This window comes from Aplidium turbinatum, chromosome 13, assembly GCF_918807975.1.
Source record: "Aplidium turbinatum chromosome 13, kaAplTurb1.1, whole genome shotgun sequence".
Classification (NCBI taxonomy): domain Eukaryota; kingdom Metazoa; phylum Chordata; class Ascidiacea; order Aplousobranchia; family Polyclinidae; genus Aplidium; species Aplidium turbinatum.
Window position 1 is genome coordinate 1,907,129 of NC_137484.1, and position 18,604 is coordinate 1,925,732.

Sequence of the window (18,604 nt, forward strand, 5' to 3'; positions counted from 1 at the left end):
GCTGTGCATATTGGCGATGCTTATTTTTGAAGAAGATTTTACGAAAGCATACTACTTAGCCTACGTCTTGGCTTAGTCACTTTTCTCTTTTGTTAATGCTCATTCGTGTCTTGAACATTTCATTTTCTGCGTGTTTGTGCCAGAAATAAAGTAAGTTGATTAGAAATGTACTTTCTCGGCCTGCTACGTACACAGATTATTGGTGAGGTAATAAAGTGGAGAATTCGGGTATCTCTTGTGTATGACAGAAAATAAATGGTTTAATTTCTCATCTGTGCATGTGCGGATATATTTGTTAATCGTATATTGTTCATGGCTGTGTTATTCTAGATACCACTGCAACTCTATGGTGCGGCCTGCAAAGTTTACAAAGTGGAATTTCCATGCAATCTCTATTGCAAAACATATTTGCCACGAGTCGCTTGAAACTGCGTTGTTACCAGTGGCTGTTTGTAGAAAGCGGAAGCTATGTCACCGGACGCGAGTGCTGCCACTCGCAGGTTAGCTGACGTCATTTCCATGACGTAGTGACTGGTATCTTATAGAAAGTTGTGACTAACGCTAGCAAAGATCCCACGTAAACTAACGATCATTTAAGGTTCCAAAATCAAGCGCCTCGCTGAAGACTCGATGCCGCTCTCTGCTTCATACAACAAATGAACTGATGTAAAACCATGTTGAAATTTCACATAAAAACTTGCAATATCAAGTTGGAACAATCGGAACAAACATCACGGGTTTGTTCGTCACAGCTCCAGTCGGGAGTTAAAGATGTGACGACCACCACCGCAAACAACCGACCAAGTTAATAAGCTAACTAGGAATAGAGTCATGATCCTGTTGTTGACGCCATAAAGAGACAGCAGACGATACAAGCAAAAGGCTTGAAGTGTAATTTTTCGTTTACGGTGATTTTCAAAATCCGAGACAGTTGCAAAAGGCACGAAATAAATTAACGAAATGGCGATAATGCTTAAAAAGGTGCAAATAGTTATAAAATGGCTGCAGACAAATAACCGATTGGTCGACAGATACAAAAAATAAATTTAATAAAGATAATGTTAGTGAAAGTTGCCAGAACGTTTCAATAAAGACAGCAAAGATTGCCAAGTAACACCGAAACAGGTATATTGCTAACACATAGCAGACAAACAAATTGAAATCACTTTGCATCCTATTTAAGCAAGGTAATATAATTTGTTTGCCGATTACAGCTCATAGCTGGGTCTTCACAGGGAACGTCAAATAAAGCTCGAACAGTGTCAACGTCCAACCCACCAACATCGACCTCGCATGGCCCGTAGCAGCGGCCAACCTTACAAAGGCGCCTGATATCAACCTACAGCTTGAATGCAGCGGCGATTAAAAGGTAACCTGCTGTTGTGACATCATCAACTGGCAGCCCGAGTTGACGTGTGCCATTACTTTCGATTTCAATTCGGCAACTTGCTGACGTAGCACGTTGGCGTTGCTGGAGAGTTCGAGGTTCTGGTTCTTGAGTCCATTCACTTTCTCCTCTAGACGAGATATCCGTTCTAACTTTCGTTTACGGCACTTGCTGGCAGCGAGCCGGTTCCGCATCCGTTTGCGTTCAGTTTTAATCACTTCTTGGTGCTCCATGTCAATGGGAGACATGGATCTTGTGTTAGGAATAACTGGGACGGTCTGGGGAAGTTCTTCTTTCATCTGACCAAGTAGAGAGCTGTGAGGGGACATGACCGAATGACCAACTTGGCGGTGGGTGAGTGAAGCCCCAATGTGGTGCACGGTTGTCCCTGCAGCACTGAAAACGCTGGAAGAGGGACCCTCGTTGTGATCTCCCCTGTAGTAAGTATCGGGGGACACGTACTGATGAGGATGGGGAAGAGTGCTTGCTCCTGTGGTGATGGCAGTGTGTTGAGTGGTCTCGGTGGGGTTTGAACCTGCAATGTCAGAATTGCTCCCGCCGTTGTGGTTTTTTTGTCTGGCAAGTTCTCGGGCGTAGTTCTGAGCGTACATTTCTTGTTCTTGCGCTAAACTTCTTGAATAAGCTTGCGGCGTCATCTGCGTACCAGCCTGGCTGTACTGCATCAGCATCTGATCGAAGTCCGGAGATCCCACTTTCAACATATTTACCAAATCTGGCGTAGTAATCGTGTTGCTGTTCGATAACACTCCGCTATCGGAAATATTGAGACTAAGATTGTTTGCAGATGTTGAACCAACTGACGATGAAACTACTGACTGTTCGTAGTTGTTGCTCTGATGATAACTTTGTGTTGAAACGACGTTAGGGTTAGGTAAGAAACCAACCTGTTGTTGATTTGCAGAGTAAGTTGTTCCACTTTCTACACCCAAGTTCATTCCCTTCAAAACGTTTGATTTTGCAAATTCCTGGCCAAACCTTTGCTCGCGGAAAGCTGGTGGGACTGCGGCAATAGCACACACAGGTCCACCGTCTGTACTGCTTATACTGTCCACAGAACCTGGTGATGACTGAGGGTCGTAAGCTGAAGCTATGCGGCTGCTTGGGTCGTCGTGATAAAATGCTACATCCATTTCAAGGCAGCAGCAGTGTATAAACAATAGCGGGACTTTGTTCTCTTGCAAGGAGCAATAAAAGAAACTAAAAAGAGAAGGAGCAGCAGAGGTAGGTTATGACGTTCCTTTCCGATTAAGCTGTCTTTATTTTATAGAACGAGAGATATCTCTACCCAGTTGTGGCGATGCGGTTAGTTGGCTGTGCAGTGAACACCGCCTTCAATTCTCTTCAAGTAATAAGATTTCTCAACCGTTGGGTGGCACTGATGAGCTTGTGCTGCTTGACTTGGACAGGAAATACTTTCGAAGGCAGCAATGGACCAATGTGAAAGCGTTGAGTGAGGTCTAAACGTGCTTTGAGTAAATTGTCTTGGTTGAGTTAGAGACACGCTTCCGTTACAATATTGTTTTGTATGTTTATTATCAAGCTTCTGCAAAGGAAAACACCGAGTTAGCTTTACACCAAAGGCTGCTTCTAGCCTGTGGGCAACTTCGGCGCTTTTAGGTTTTAAGCCGCCTGCGCTCGGTGGTCGGCAACGCGGGTGACTTAAAACCTTCAAGCCCCGCAACCACCCAGCAAAAAACGTTTCAAACAGAAAAATACTCTGTCTGTTTATTTTATCAAACCCTGACACATACGCTTAGACTGAATACTGACTGAATACTGAGCTACCTTTCAAAACTTTTTCCTGTGATTCAGAGTAGTTATACTGAATTTTTGTATCGAAGCAAGTTGTGAGAAGTTTGTTTTATTCAGAGTTTTATTTATTCAGCAGAACCTAATAGATGGAACAATTCCCTAGCAACATCACTTCAACAATCGAAAACTTCACTCTGTCAATCTCGGTGACCGGCCTGCGTCAGTGATTCAAAGCCTCTACATGCGAAACTGCCAGGATTAAGCTCTGCAAGAAGCCTTCCCAGTCTGAGGATAAAGGTTCAATCAATCATTTAAAATGTTCTACATTGTCTCAATAAGCGATCGGTGACACATGTTCCAATGCAGCTCCTATGACAAGTGACAACTCGTCACATGTCGACACAACGAGAAAAAAGAATTATTTTTAACAAATGACGTCTCGAGGCGCAATCGCGATTGGTTCTACATTACGTCATGTCATCACAAGACCAATGGAAAGAGAAAAAAGAAACGGTAGCTCTTGCGAGGAAAACTCTTTATCCGCCTACGTCAAGCAAGTAATGAGAAAGTATCCACCTCCGACAAACAACCGACGCGATCGCTTTTCGCCAACGAAGCTCAATGCTCAATAACAAAACTGCTTCAAGACATGGAGTTGCACAATGCTTGTTGCTTGCTTGTTTATCGATTTCAAGTTAGAAAACATTTATTCCCACTATGGTCTGACCAAGCAGACATCCTAATAATCCCAACGTAAGTGCAACCAAACAAACGGTTATACGGCCAACGGGTGACTCTACTTTTACCGGGTCCCAGTTTGAAAAACTTGTTTCCCTACACGTTGCCTTCATGAGGGTTGTTAATTGAATTTCAGCTTTCGGTGTAACCTTGTAGGCTACTTAAAATAGACGAACTATATCGGCGTTCAGCGTCATTAACATGTTTTCCAAAATTACGCATTCGATATTAATCTATCCACTCTCACACTAACAGAAATAGCTATTCCGTGGCACATTGTGTCTGGTAGCAATCGGTGCAAATTAACGTAAAACATTATTTGATGTTGACCTCGCCAATAAATCCTTGTTGCATTTGCTGAACAATTTAAATGTTGTATTCTGGTTCTGACAGCTATGAAGTTATACAACAACGTCATATCTTTCGCTTCTAAACTTTTCACAGTCACCCATCTCGGCCTCTGCCGGTGTCGACTTGTTTTTGAACTCAACTGACGAACTGGTCGCCTCCAGCTTATATACGAGCGCGCATACACGCGCAGCCTTTGTTTGTTCATGCGACAACACAAAGGAAAAACACTGTCTCGATCGCTCTCAGTTATTTTGGTCCAAATCAGGCTCGGGCGCGCACACGTAGTGGTCGGCGTGAGAAAATAATCCAGCGTGCTGTCTATCGCACTGATGCAAGAGATAAGAACGATGACCGAACGACAGGAAAAATATGACGGTCAGTGGACCGGGATGCAAGTGGCAGGAATGCAGTCTCACTTGCGAATATTCTCACGCAAACAAATTTGAATGTTAAAAGGGTGGGGCGTTATTTGGCTGACTCATCAATGGGAATGAGTAAGGCATCTCAGCATTGTTCGTAAACAAATGGTACTTTTCTGAGAACTCAGTTAACCTTACATACAAATTCAAGGCGTATCATGATGTTGTAGGTTCCCAAGACGAAAAACAATCACTGCCACATTGTTGATATTTGTCACGTTCGTCCAAGATTGGTAGCGCACCAGCTGGCGATAAAAATCCAATCAATTTCTTCAACTGAGCATTATCTACTATCGGGTCAATTCAATTCAATTCAATTCAATTCAATTTATTTTTCTTTGTCAGAACGCAAAAAGAAATGATATTGTAAAAAAGAAATACAGTAACAAAACCAACAAAAGGAAATCGGTTGATGGAAATAGCCGCAATGAACACAGGGCTGTCAACTTGCAATGGCTAGCAAAGTCGATCGTCGATCATGACAATAGGATGCAACGTAAAGCCATTCACTTGTTTTTGGATGTATAAACAGAGCAGAGTACGAAAGCACAAGCAACAAATGTTCAACTTAGGTCAACAAGGCTGATTTAACTTTAATAGTAGGATATGGACAAAAAATAACAACACCTAGACAGGTTTCCGATGCTAAAACAGAAACCTCATAAGGCTACCAGTAGCCTACCCAACAGGCTTTTAAAATTGTACCGATGAAGAAGTGTAGGCTCGTAATGAATATCTGAAATAAGCTTACATCTGCTTACCAATTGCGTTCTTTTAGATTTAATGTCTGCAGATTAACATTCTGCAGATTAACATAACATTCAGATTAATCAAAGATTAACATTCAGCTCAAATTGCAATACTACATAGGCCTACTGTACATAAGCTTTCAAAATTGAGGATGCTACATTTTACATTCCAAGAAAATTGTTAATGTATTTTAAAATACAACACTATACAAAGTTCCTAAACTGGTAGAATGTTGAAAACTTATGGTAAAAATTGATTTGTCCAAATACGTAGACATTTTTCCCCAAATGATTTGATTGATGACTGCATTAGTGGGATATAGAGAAAAAAGCAAAAAAACTCATAAGGTGACCAGTACCCAGCACCAGCAGGCTTTTGAATTCTACCCGTGAAGAAATGTAGCTTACATGCTAGTCAATGGGCTTACCTCTGCTCGCCAATTGTGCTTTTGTACACTTGGTTGTTCCAAATGTCGAATCGAAACTTATCATTCTGCCCAGATTGCAATACCACATGCAGTGGCGTACGCAGGATTTTCTCAAGGGTGGGGCCATTGAGAGCAGCGTAGCCAGGAATTTTGAAAGGGGGCGTTTTTTCTTAAAACGACACCCAGCGGCGGGGGGTCTGGGGGGCCTCCCCCAGAAATTTTTGAAAAATTACTTTGAATTTGGTGCATTCTGAGAGCATTTTCAACAAAAATGTGGGTATAAATATTCCTGTAAAATGGTGCTGTCAGGTGGCATAGCAAAAGGATAAGATCATGTTTTCTTCGGCATTTTTCGGAAATAAAGCTAAGTCTCTATGTTTTCTTGTTGTTAATTCCTGGCTGAGATGTTTGAATGTTTGGTAGGCCTATTGGCAAAACTCGCTCTTTTAATGCAGTTTTGTTTAAAATTAGGCTAGTTTTTTTTAGACTGAAAGCATCATTCCTAAGCATAAAGAGACTGCAAGCATCATTCTCAATATCGTGACGTCACACGCGTGCCAAGTGGGGTTGTAACCCACCCCCCCTCTTGGCTACGCCACTGGCCATTGATATCCCAGACGTCTTCATTATATCCCAGTATGGTTTTAGTTTAGACTATATCCATTTCTCTTTCACTAATCACTGTAATAGGCTTACAGAACACTATGCTACATTGGCATACCTGGGGTGGGATAGGTGGATTGGGCCATGTATTTCGTATTGGCTTAGTCTATAAAACAACATTGTTACAGTAATTGCTTTGACAGAGCAATGCAAAACATATTAAATGCCTTAATCTACGTCGTTAACTACTAAAACATTTTTAAGGGGGGGGGGGCCATGGCCCAATGGCCCCCCCTGCGTACGCCACTGACCACATGCAATAGTTTTCAAAGTCGATCATAATACATTTACATTCATTGGAAAATATTATAAATGATAACAATTATGTAAAGTTTGTAAACTGGTGAGGTGTCGAAACATCATGGTAAGATTGAGTTGCCCAAATAACTGGACGTCTTTGCCCAAATTTGCGATGATATTTTTTTTCAGAAGGGGAACGACTGCCTGCCCCCCCATCTCCTATGGCTATGCGTCTACTTCATCCAAATCTTCAACTACCGGGCGTAAACCTGTATTCGACAAAAAAAGTAATCACAAAAACATTGCAATAAAGAATCAAATATGTAAAATGTTCGATGTGTTGTTTCATCACAAGCACATTGCATTTGTTGTCAATGGCATGTGGTCAGAATCGACGCACGCGCTGCTGGTTCGATGGTCGCTCATCACAAGCCTCTTGTTTCTGAGAAGCCAACAAGCAATAAGAGTTGATACAATTAGAGATGTCGCGTTGATCGCTGGGGAACGAAACGCGACGGAAAGCCAAACAATTCGACCAGAAACGTTTGATGTTCGCTGGTGCTTGCTCTTCGAGACAATGACTCATCGAAAGGAGACGCGAAACGTGGAAACAACAACCAGGTTAATCGCGCGATGGCTTCTCTGACAAAAGATCAAGTACCAGACGTTTGATTACGTTGCAGAGACATAAGTTACAACAAATCGACGCCGGCGGACAACGGAACCTCAGTGGGTGCACGATGGAATGGATTGTGGCGAGAGAGGCCGTTCGTAAACAAGAAAATGCTTCGAATAAACTCTGTTCAACTTTTGGTTGAGCATCTTTTCTGCAAATAGCGTCTATTATAAATCGCTAATCAAACGCTGCTTTAACGTCGCACGCGCACGTCTTCATCAGTCAAAATCGACGAATAGAAGCTTCAACAGCTGCGATATGCTACAGTGGTGGGGCCTAGTGCAAATGCAAGTTTTAGCTTTGTGGCACATGAACTGGCCAATGTTACAACTGGCACGTACTTTGTGCAGCATCGAGTTTAAGTCCACAACTTTGACTACGACTTTTTATAAATCCACTCTCGGCTGAAGTAGTTGAAAATTTGAAAACGGAAATCAGCAGATTGTGAATTTACAGCATTGCACAGATGGCTCTTTTATTCAGCAGCAACATATACAATCTGTCATCTCCTCTACAAGTTACAACCAGTAGCGCCTAAAAAATGAGGGACGCCATAATTGCATAGAAATGTACGTTTTAAAAGGAGCGGCCGCTAAAAAAAGTTGAGTTTCGGAGAGCCACGTGTTGAAATATAGGTCTTCAGGTTTGACCCCCAGAATATTTTGATGAAATCGTTTTGTATTGGTCGCTTTGTACAAATGTGATCCCAAGAATAAATAATTTTGAGACACAAACTTTATGTTTGGCCATTTTCTCAACATATAACCATCTGTTTGATGACATCACAATTACTTTCATGATTTTTGCAAAAAATTCTGGGAAGCCTGTGTTCATAATACAAGACACCTGTGATCTCTCTTTCCATCGAAATAGGCGGATTCATTGTGACTTCGAATGAATATTGTAGTGGCCATGCTCACTACTTAGCCTGTCAGTAGCGTAGCCAGGAATTTTGAAAGGGTGGGGTTTTGACCACCCAACGGCGGGGGGTCTGGGGGGCCTCCCACAGAAAATTTTGAAAATTTACTTTGAAATTGGTGCATTCTGAGAGCATTTTCAACAAAAATGTGGGTACGAATATTCCTGTAAAATGGTGCTGTCCGGTAGCATAGCAAAATGGCGGCGGGGGGTCTGGGGGGCCTCTCGATCGGCCTCTCGATCATGTTTTCTTCGGCATTTTTCGGAAAAAAAGCTTAAGTCTTTGTGTTTTCTTGTTGCTAATTCCTGGCTGAGATGTTTGAATGTTTGGTATTGGCAAAACTCGCTCTTTTAATGCAATTTTGTTTAAAATTAGGCAATTTTTTTTTAGACTGAAAGCATCATTCTCAATATCATGACGTCACATGCGTGCCAAAGGGGGGGGGGGAGGTTGTAACCCCCAACCCCCCCTCCCCCCCCCCCTTGGCTACGCCACTGTAGCCTGCGTATAAGTAGGCTTGTCGTACTTTTTAAAGTTAAAGCTTGTGGCTTATGAAATCAACACATAGGAGTAGGTTGACTGAGAAAAATTTAAGAACTAGTTTTATGATACCTCGCAGACCATAGCGCAAAGCTTCTCAACTCGTTTTCGTCTGTGGACTACCATGCCTATTTAGATAACTCTGTGGATCCCAATGGACCCAAACAATCAAGTTTCTACTAATGCAATGTATCGAATTCTTTGGAAATCAATTCAGCAACAAAAGTTTGCAAAGCCCGAGCCAAACGTTGCTAATACAAATGATCGACTTGAACTTCAAATAAAACTTGCACAATCAAAATTAACACTTTTCTAGGAATCTAGGGCATGAAATGTATCCAGCCGCTCGGTCGATTGGGTTGATTGACTATGACAATAAGGAAATCCTGTGGATCCCTCCGATAGGTCATTATAGACCCTCGGTTGAGAAGCCTTACTTAAGCGGATCTTCTAAAATGCTTGGGGGGGGGGGGGGGGGCACCAGAGTTTGAACTATGCAACAGGGTAGGTAGGTAACTTACTACACAAGTAAGCAGTATAGTAAAGGGAAAATAAATTTTATCTTGGTTGATCATTTTTTGTGTATTTTCCAGCTCGGCATATTGCACTCAACATGGTGCAACAAATTAGTTTTCTTTTCAAGGTATACAAAAGATGAAAACGTTTTGTAATTTTTAACTTCACTCTGGCACCTCACTATATTCAAAAGAAGCTGCGTACATTGTTCAAGATGACGTGGATCAAATATTTGAAATTGTTTTAGACTCCTGAACTGGTACCAGCTTTACGCTGTCAAGTTTATTTTTTTCTGGAAACATAGTTCAACACCCCACGACGATGAATAGACGTCATAATAGCAAGAGAAGCCATTGACCGGTCATTGCGCAAACATTGATGGCAACTGGGAGAAAAGCGACTTTCGCGTCGGCTTTGTTGAAGTACGAACGAGAATTCCTAAGAGGCGATCATGCTTCAACAAACAGAGATAGTCCATAAGTGGCGTCTGCTCCAAAATCCCCTAAAACTTTGCGCAACAAACACTTTGCTAAATCGACCCAGAGTTCTAGACAAGGTGTTCGCCATCAAACTTGATGACCGGGGTTGTTATTTCCTGCCTTGCTTCAAAGCAGGGCCATGAGATTCACAAAGCAATTGAAACAGATGAGTAGCAAGGAACTTACCATTATCCTTTTAGTTTTGCAGTGACTTTGTTTTGGACGCATATCATTATTTTATCATTTTGTTTTTAGTCATGAGCCTGTTTGAAATGAAAACGATGCTACCAGCAGCTACAACAAGCAATATACCAGCACGTCAATGAATGGGGGTGAGAGTCATAAAATAGCTGACAGAACGATGTTGGGGTGGGAATGTCTAACATTTTTCCAGTCCTGTTGTGGATGTGCAGACATCAAATTTCAAACGGAGTGTCGCGATGTTCATTTAGTCGCACGAGATCTTACAACTAAAAGCCTCATGAAGTTCCACCTACCCGGTTCAGCACCATCTTCTCCAACTATTATTTTTCACAAAACAAAAGTTTTTCCAACTTTTTTGGGTAAATTAACAAACAAAAACAAAACATTATTTTGAATTAAGTTTGCTGAGTAAAATCCTTGATGGCGTTTCGATGAAACAACATATAGCAGACAGTCCCTGCGATGTCTCCCAGGCAGTTGTCACCAAGGTAATGATTCAGCAACCAATCAGCTCGTTGCGTTTCGTCTTGATCGGTACATTGCCTGGTGATCATGTGACTTTTCCAACCAACAAAGTTACCATTTGATATTGTTTTTGAAACAGCCTGTCGGTTATTTTTGCTAGCTGTGTTGGGTTCAATTGCACCGGATGCCCCCAGACTTGCAGTCGAAATACTTTTGATCCAAGATTGTTATTCGATTTTGGTTTCACTTTTGATTGACTTTGTCTGAGGACTGATGAAATATGTACATGATAGAAAATTGAAATATTTTGGCCACATGATTCGCAATAATTCTATTCAAAGACAACTACTAGAAGGAAAAATGAACGGCAAACGAAATAGGGGCAGACCACCAAGAATTTGGACTAATGATATTGAAGACTGGTCAGGACTTAATTACAAAACTGCAGTAGAAAAATCTTACAACAGAGGAACTTGGCGTCTCATTGCCTCCAACCCTCGACGAGAGGAAGGAACTTAATGATGATGATGAGGAAATAATGCGTTCTTGTGTGGAACAAGCTTAACTGGCACAGGATTGAGTAACAATCTGCATTTATTCGAAAGTGTAATAAATGAAACATGCATCAAATTTTACATGTTTAAAAAACAAACGCCCAAACTAATATTGTGTCACAATCGCATCGCTGCTGTGCGGGTGTTCGGTCGAACCTGTCAATAACAGCTCTCACTGTTTTCCGCCGCTTATAAGCGGTTTGTAAAATCAACGTCAGCCTACAATGAAACGACGTTATTGTGGCATTGGAACTGTTTGTTGTTTCGCGCCCGTTCACTTATTCATGAGAGCGACATGGTTTCCTACCATAAGAAGAAGGCAACGAGATTCCAGGCATGCTGGACTTATGGAAGCCTTTGAAAGCAACCATACTGGACGAATTTTGATTGCAACCTGACTGTTTTGTGCATCCAACGTTCCATTACGCTGAACCGATGTAATCGAACAGCATCGAAAGCCACAGTCATACAGTGATGTTTTTTCCACAGTTGATAGGCTACAGGGGATTTCCATTCTCTTGTGACGTCACACGCCTTTCGTCTCCAACTGCTTGCCCGAGATTGACTTTTATTTTTGATCCGCAAAAGTTTCAAATTTTCTTCACAGCTCGTTAGTCGATCGTTTGTTTAACCACTTTTCGTTCATTTCAATAACACGCCTACCGGGTATGACTCCAACGTTGATACGACGTCGCTCTATGTTACCAGGATGTCCATGGAACACTATTTATCGCCCAAAAACAACAACAAGTTCTTGAAAAGATTTTGAGCCAAACAAAGATCGGTTGAAGATATGCAAAGCCTATCTCTGACATCGAACCACCGTTGACATGATTCATCCGCTTTCCCCGAACATAACCTCAGCCCTTCAAAACAACTTGCCCGTTACTTCACACAACCGATGCTTATGACGCAAGCACGCGATATAAGCCAAGGTAAAGTTAATCTTTTTAAATCGTTGAGTTTGATCTTGGACTCTCCCAGCTCTCGCTTTACCATCCAGAGGCCAAAGCGAGATCAACAACAAATTCCTGCATTTTCAGAACAAGGAAAGTGCACCCCTAGGCGAGATACTATTTGACCAGCCAAGATTACTTTTGCAAATCTTCTTTGCCGTCAAACAAGATTCTCATGTTAAAAATAAGTGACGTCGCAAGAGATCAATGAGACCGAGACAAAGTCGCGAGCTCTGGAGCGGTGTGGAACCAACGTCCTTTCGACCATTGTGCAGACATTCGCTGCTTGGATCTGAGTTGGCTCCACACCGGCACAATTATAATAGTTATTGTATGCCTTCAACCAATCTCAGAGGAACGCTAGCGTTCCATAGCCTATGAATAAAATACTAAAGAAGCCGCCTTTGATTGGTGGCGAAAGCTTTGTAAATAAATCATACAATTTTCCAAACCTGGCTGGTTTTATTTACTTGCAATGATAAACATGTTCAAGGATCATGGACTTGTCTTTTGGCCGACCGAATGCACAACAAAACATGAGCCTTTCATACTCCATTAATATTGCCTGCATCACTGCAGTTTGGCAAACGTTTAAATCATTTTTGATGTTAAGGATTTACAAACATTTGTTTAATATTTCCCATCTATTGCATTTGTACAGTCTTTACTAGCCTAAATGATAGACCTATTAATTTAATAGGTCTATCATTTAGGCTAGTAAAGACTGTTTAGCCTGATAGACACTACATTTGGCCTAAGATGAGACTTCACCAATAGTAGCCTATACAAACAATTTGGAGTTTTTTAAAAGCTTGTTTTTAGCTTCAAGGCTGCATCTGTACAAGAGGTATGAGAAGTGAAGGTTTGAATGAGGTTTCATATATTGTGGAACATTACCCTGGCTAGGTTGCTTGTCTCCCTACCTCGTGTCGTTGTCTTTCCTGACTTGTAGTACTGGTTGGAATCTTATACCAAGTAGAAGTAGGCGTGGAGACCAGCGCTTGGAGACTTCAGACCAGTGTTTCCAGACTTCTTCTTCGTCGTATGAGCTGTTCTTCCGGACTATATGTTTGGACATGATGTCATCAGCCACTCGACAGTCTCGTCATCCAGGGCCTTCAGTCCAAGCGTTCCATGTGGTGGTTGATGGATTGGGCAGTCATGGACGACATGATCTACTGTCTGGTCTGTGGCGCCACACTCGCATCCCGGTGAGAGAGCAAGGCCCCATCTGCACATGTCTGAACGAAAGCGATCGACGCCGGTTCGTAGGCGGTTAAGCCGGACCCACGCAAGTCTTGCGAGGGACATTCCCGGAGGGTGGGGATCGACGTCGGGTAGGAAATCACGGAGTCGGGAGGTGTTGTTTTGCCACTCCATGTTCCATGTGTAGTTCCTCCAGTGTGCCGCACTTATTCCAAGATCTTCAACGTTATTCAGAAGCTGTCGTGCGGCGGGCGCAAATGGGCGTCTTGATTTTAGTCGCTGCTGTTCTCCATGTAGGCGCTGGAATGTACTGTGGAGGAGGTGGTCGGGTTCCAGTGCGCGACGAGCAAGGGAAATCATGGCTCCTTTACGGCGAAGCTCAGCAGGTTGGATGCCTGCAAGGATGGGAAGGCAGTCCGTTGGAGTGGGACGCAGGCATCCAGTCACAGTGCGTAGTGCGTCATTGATGGCGGTGTCAATGTGGCGGGTGTGAGAGCTGCGGCACCACACTGGTGCGCAGTACTCGGCGGTAGAATGGACGAAAGCCAAGGTAGCTGTGCGAAGGGTTTTCGCATCAGCTCCCCAGCCGGAACCCGCCAGCCGCCTCAAAAGTGCAACGCGCGCAGATAGTTTTTTGCGCAGTGACTCCAGGTGTCGTCGGTACGTGAGTGACCTATTCAGGGTTACGCCGAGGTAGGTGGGTTCGGCGCAGTAGGGGAGGTGTTCGTCATCGGTTCATGTTGATCTCACGTTTTGCTTCCTTGTTGTTTAGATGGAAGGCCGCCGACACTGTCTTTGCCTTGCTGAGCTGTAGCTTCCATTTCTGGAGATATGTTGATATAGTTGACATGTCCTGGCTTAGGTTCCTCTCCATTGACTGCCAATCTCTGGCTGGATGCAGGAGAGCCAGATCGTCTGCGTACGCATATTTCCTGGAGATGGTGTCAGGCAGGTCATAGATGTAAGTGTTAAAGAGGAGGGGGGCCAGGACAGAGCCCTGTGGGACGCCGTTCCTGAGTCGACGTAGTCTACTTCGTCGGCCGCTACCGGTGGAAAAGGTAAAGCTGCGGTTTTGCACAAGTTCCATAATCATATGGACAATGTGCCTGTCAGGAAGGAGACGGAGTAGTTTGCAGGTAAGGCCGCTGTGCCATACAGTGTCGTAGGCAGCCGTGAGATCGACAAACACGGCGCCAGCCTTCTTTTTTGCCGAGAAGCTGTCCTCGATGTCTTGGGTCATCAGAGTAACCTGGTCTACGGTCGATCTTCCGTGGCGAAAGCCGGCTTGTTCCCGAGGGAGCTGAGGGTCTATTATCGGTTCGACACGGGCGTAGCTAAGTCTTTCGAGTATCTTGAAGGGGATACAGAGCAGAGAGATGGGGCGGTAGCTCTTCGGATCCCCTGGGTGCTTCTTCGGCTTTGGGACTGCAACCACTAGGGCTCTTTTCCAGATTCTTGGGATGCGCAGGTGACGCAAGCAGCAGGAAAGGAAGTCTTTTAACCAGGACCTCATAGAGGAGGCAGCTTGGAGTATTAGTTCCGGGCATAGGTGGTCAAGGCCCGGGGATTTGCCTGGGTTTAGGTGCTGGAGGGCGGAGGCAAATTCTTCTGGGGTAAACTCGCCAGAGATGTTGCCCTCGACAGGTGTTGGGACCTTCCAGAGGTCCGTCATTTCCTTGAGGACGGACTTGTCTGATTCACGGTCTCTCGTTCTGTGCACTCCATTTTTCACAAGTTGTGAGGCGATGGCATTTGCTGAAATGGGGCATTGGCGACGAGAGGCACGTGATCTGCCAGTGAGGTTGTTGAGTGTACTCCATGCTGTGCGGCTGGAGTGCGTGAAGTCGATTGAGTCTATGGCTTCTGTCCAGCGCTTCTTCCTCTTTGAATCCAATCTTGCCAGAAGGGCTGTTGCTGAGTTGGTGGTGGCGGTGCCCTGGGGGGAACGGAGGAAGTCGCGGTAGAGCCTGTCGCACTCCACATCCCAGCTAGGTATGTAGTTTTTCCGTCGACCTCGCGGGATGGAGTCTTTTGCCGCAGATATGATTGCATCACAGAAGTCCTGGTAGGCTTCATCCACTTTGATGGTGTGTGGGGATGGGAGGTACTGCGTAGCTTCGTTTGTGAGGAAGCTGTAGTATTCCCAATCGGCCTTTCTGAAGTTCCATCGCTTGACAGGCTTGCTCGGAATAGGTGTGGCAAGCAAGGGGGCCGTGATTAGCGAGGGTCGGTGTTGAAACCTTGGGAACTTCTCTAGCACACGTCTGTCCGGCTGGCGATCATCGGGGTCATCACTTGCGAAAGCCAGGTCTGGGTTCGTGCCAGTGTTCCAACGACCGGAGTGGAAGCTCGGTGCGCCCTTAGGATCGTATAAGAGGGCGAGGTTGTTGTTGGTTGTCCAAGCGGCCAGACTTTCTCCGTCGTTGTTGATGGAGTTGTAGCCCCAGTCAGTGTGGTGGCAGTTAAAATCGCCAGCGTAGAGACTGGGGTGGAGGCAGTAGCGCACCCAAAAAAAAATTTAGAGGGGGCTAATTCAGAAATGTCGGCCGAGTGACTTGCGACAATAGTGACAGTAGGCCAATGCCCACCCCTTTAATTAATATTTAAAGGCACTCACGGCCCACAACCCACCGGTTGCCGATACATCAGGATTCGTTCTCTCAATCAGATTAGAAGTTGGCCTAGTGAACACCCTGCTATTAGAACCATCAGCACTCTCATCCCTACGTCCACTCTCGCAATCTTCCATAGATCTCGACTTTTTCGTCATGTATGACAAAATAGAATTAGCTTTCCGTTTGCCAACACAAATAAGTGCGAAAACAACAACCAGCACGAAAACAGTTTGAAACAAAACACTAATTTTGTAAACATTAAATTTGATGTGGACATTTTTTCTACTTACAAAACATTCAAAATTAGTTCGTATTTTCAATTAAAGTCCCAGATGCCTTCGTCTCTCTGCTCAAATGTCGTATACAGTTTTGAATTTGCACCACGAGAGTATGGGAGCATCTGAACTTTAGGGAGTTAACCCTAGCTGTAGCGATACGGGGTTTAATGAGGACGCCCCCCTCTAGTAGTGAAATATTTCTCAAAAGGAAATATGTTAGAAATGTGAAATTTCTTGACTTTTAGTTATTGTTCTTTGCGAATTTTTTAAACCTACACTGGTCATTTTTTTACCTTCCTGCCCTTCACAATAAGCATTTCGTCTCAGGTGGCTAGACATTTTTGTGCAATGCTATAAAAATAGATATATATAATTTAATGTAAATGCAATATAAATGTTACTGGAATTACTTTGAAATGTAAAAACGCCCAAAAATGCCTTATATTTATAAGCAAAAGTAATTTTACGTTTAGTTTAGCATTACTTTATGTTATAATTCAAAACTTTCAATTTTGAAGCTATTTTTGGGAAAGTAGAATAAAAACCGACTTTCTGACGTGTTTTCATCTCAAACACTTTATTTCAATAAATTTGTTGGGTAAAAATTTAATTGGGTAAAAAAAAAAAAATACGCACAATACACATTGTAAAATATTTTGGCACTGTGATTTTCATAGCTCCGGTTATTAACGATTAATTAGCCCGGGGCTAAGATAGCTCATGACGTGCTACCCAAGTACGAAAACAGCTCGTATTAAGATAGGGTTGAAGAAAGGTGCCATCAAAGACCATACCATGGAGTGTTCTTTTTGTACAGATCAAAAATTCTCTGCTGACTCATTTAAAATTTTACGCAAAGACAAATCCCAATTTGACACCAAAATTCAGGAAGCACTGTTAACGCTACAACCCAAATTCAAACAAACAATTATTTGCTGGAGGCGCGTCCATTCTCCCATTTACTTGATATATTACGTTCCCTGTGGTGCACATTTTTTGGTAGTTATTTATGTTGTTGCCTTTTCCTAATGTAGATTTACCTTCAAGAAGTTGAAATTTATTGCATTTTTTAATTAACTTATTTTCAGATTCCTGATGAAGGCTTAAAGTTAAGCCGTAAACGTTCGACTGTTAAAACTATTTGTAAGTATGTCAAATATATTGCTATAATGCTCAGCCCTGTTGTATTGTTGTGTCTTATTCATATCTAACCTGTAAGCAAAAGGTATAAATGGGGAACATACAAAAACTTCATTTTTTGTGGCGGGTTTGGGGGGGCTTGAGCCCCTTTAGCCCCATGCTGGGTGCGCTACTGGGTGGGGGAACACTGGGATGGCTGTTGATGTTATCCGCAACGGTGGGGGCTTGTAGACATTGACGATGTTGTAGCCTGCTACATCTACACAAAGCCACTCGATCTCCGATTGAGCTTGGGATTAGGACCAGCTCAGCCGGTCATGGACAAACGTGGCGAGGCCGTGTTTCCTGCTGCAGGTTACGCCTGCGAGTGTGAAGTTGGTTACTACCAACTTATCCACAGATGTACAGTGAGTCTCCTGGAGGAGGATGATGAGGGCTTGATGCTTGGTGGCCAGGTGCTCTATGATGTTGAGCTTGCTGGCCGTGATGCCCTCGGTGTTCAGCTGCAGTACGGTGGATCGTCGGTACTTTTCGACAGTGCGAGCACTGCCGTGCCCTGAAAAGGGCATTTCCCTACCCACCCTGCGCTGAACAGTCTCATTAGCTCTTGTTTGACAAGCTTCGTTTCGCATACGTATTTTGTATAATTTCGTATGTTACTGACGGGGGGGGGGGGGGACCACGTGAAGGTGCTTGTCTTCCTTCCAGACTGAAAACCGATGAATGACTGAAATTGTCCGCAAGCATATCAATAACTACAATTTTTTACACAAATGGATAGTGCTCGCCCTCAACAGCCACGTGCACTTTTGTTTGTGTGGCAAGACAGCACCTCTCAGCCTGTGCTTTACTTTTATTGCAAAGCAATCTTAGTTAGGTGAGCAAAATGGGAAAAACCAACTGAAAAAGGTGATCTGGTACTATGACACTTCCTCAAATGGGCGATCTACCCAGGGCCGGATTAAGGTTTTGATGGACCTGGGGCTATATGGTCAGCTGAGGCCTATAGCCTATTTCATTCCCCTTATTGTACCAATCACAATTAAAATGAAAGAACAATTAAGAATTATAGCCTACCCGAGGTACAGTAGGCTATTTGCTTATTAAACACATTCAACTGACATGCTTTCTGGATTTAGACAAAGCAAAGCTGTTAACAATATCATCGGTGTCCATTTTTTCCCAAAATTTTGTTTTCAATGCAGAGTAGAGCTAAAAAATGCAACCTTTTCTGGCCCATGGATGAACGCAGTTGATTCTTTACTCTTTTAAGCACTGAAAATGAGCGCTCAACTCAACAATTACAAA

The 18,604-nt window shown here is 43.4% G+C and overlaps 1 protein-coding gene across 1 annotated transcript; it reads right to left on the reverse strand.

The window, feature by feature from the left end:
• Nucleotides 1-657: 657 nt before the first annotated feature.
• Nucleotides 658-4,079, reverse strand: LOC145781787 (transcription factor Jun-like). Its single transcript, XM_082593459.1, has one exon. It carries the CDS (start codon nucleotides 2,536-2,538, stop codon nucleotides 1,363-1,365), a length of 1,176 nt encoding a protein of 391 aa, XP_082449585.1. The 5' UTR covers nucleotides 2,539-4,079; the 3' UTR covers nucleotides 658-1,362.
• Between the last annotated feature and the right edge of the window lie 14,525 nt (nucleotides 4,080-18,604).

What these genes read in the sequence shown, in the direction of transcription:
- LOC145781787 (XM_082593459.1), bottom strand. Translation starts at nt 2,538, where the DNA reads ATGGATGTAGCATTTTATCACGACGACCCAAGCAGCCGCATAGCTTCA.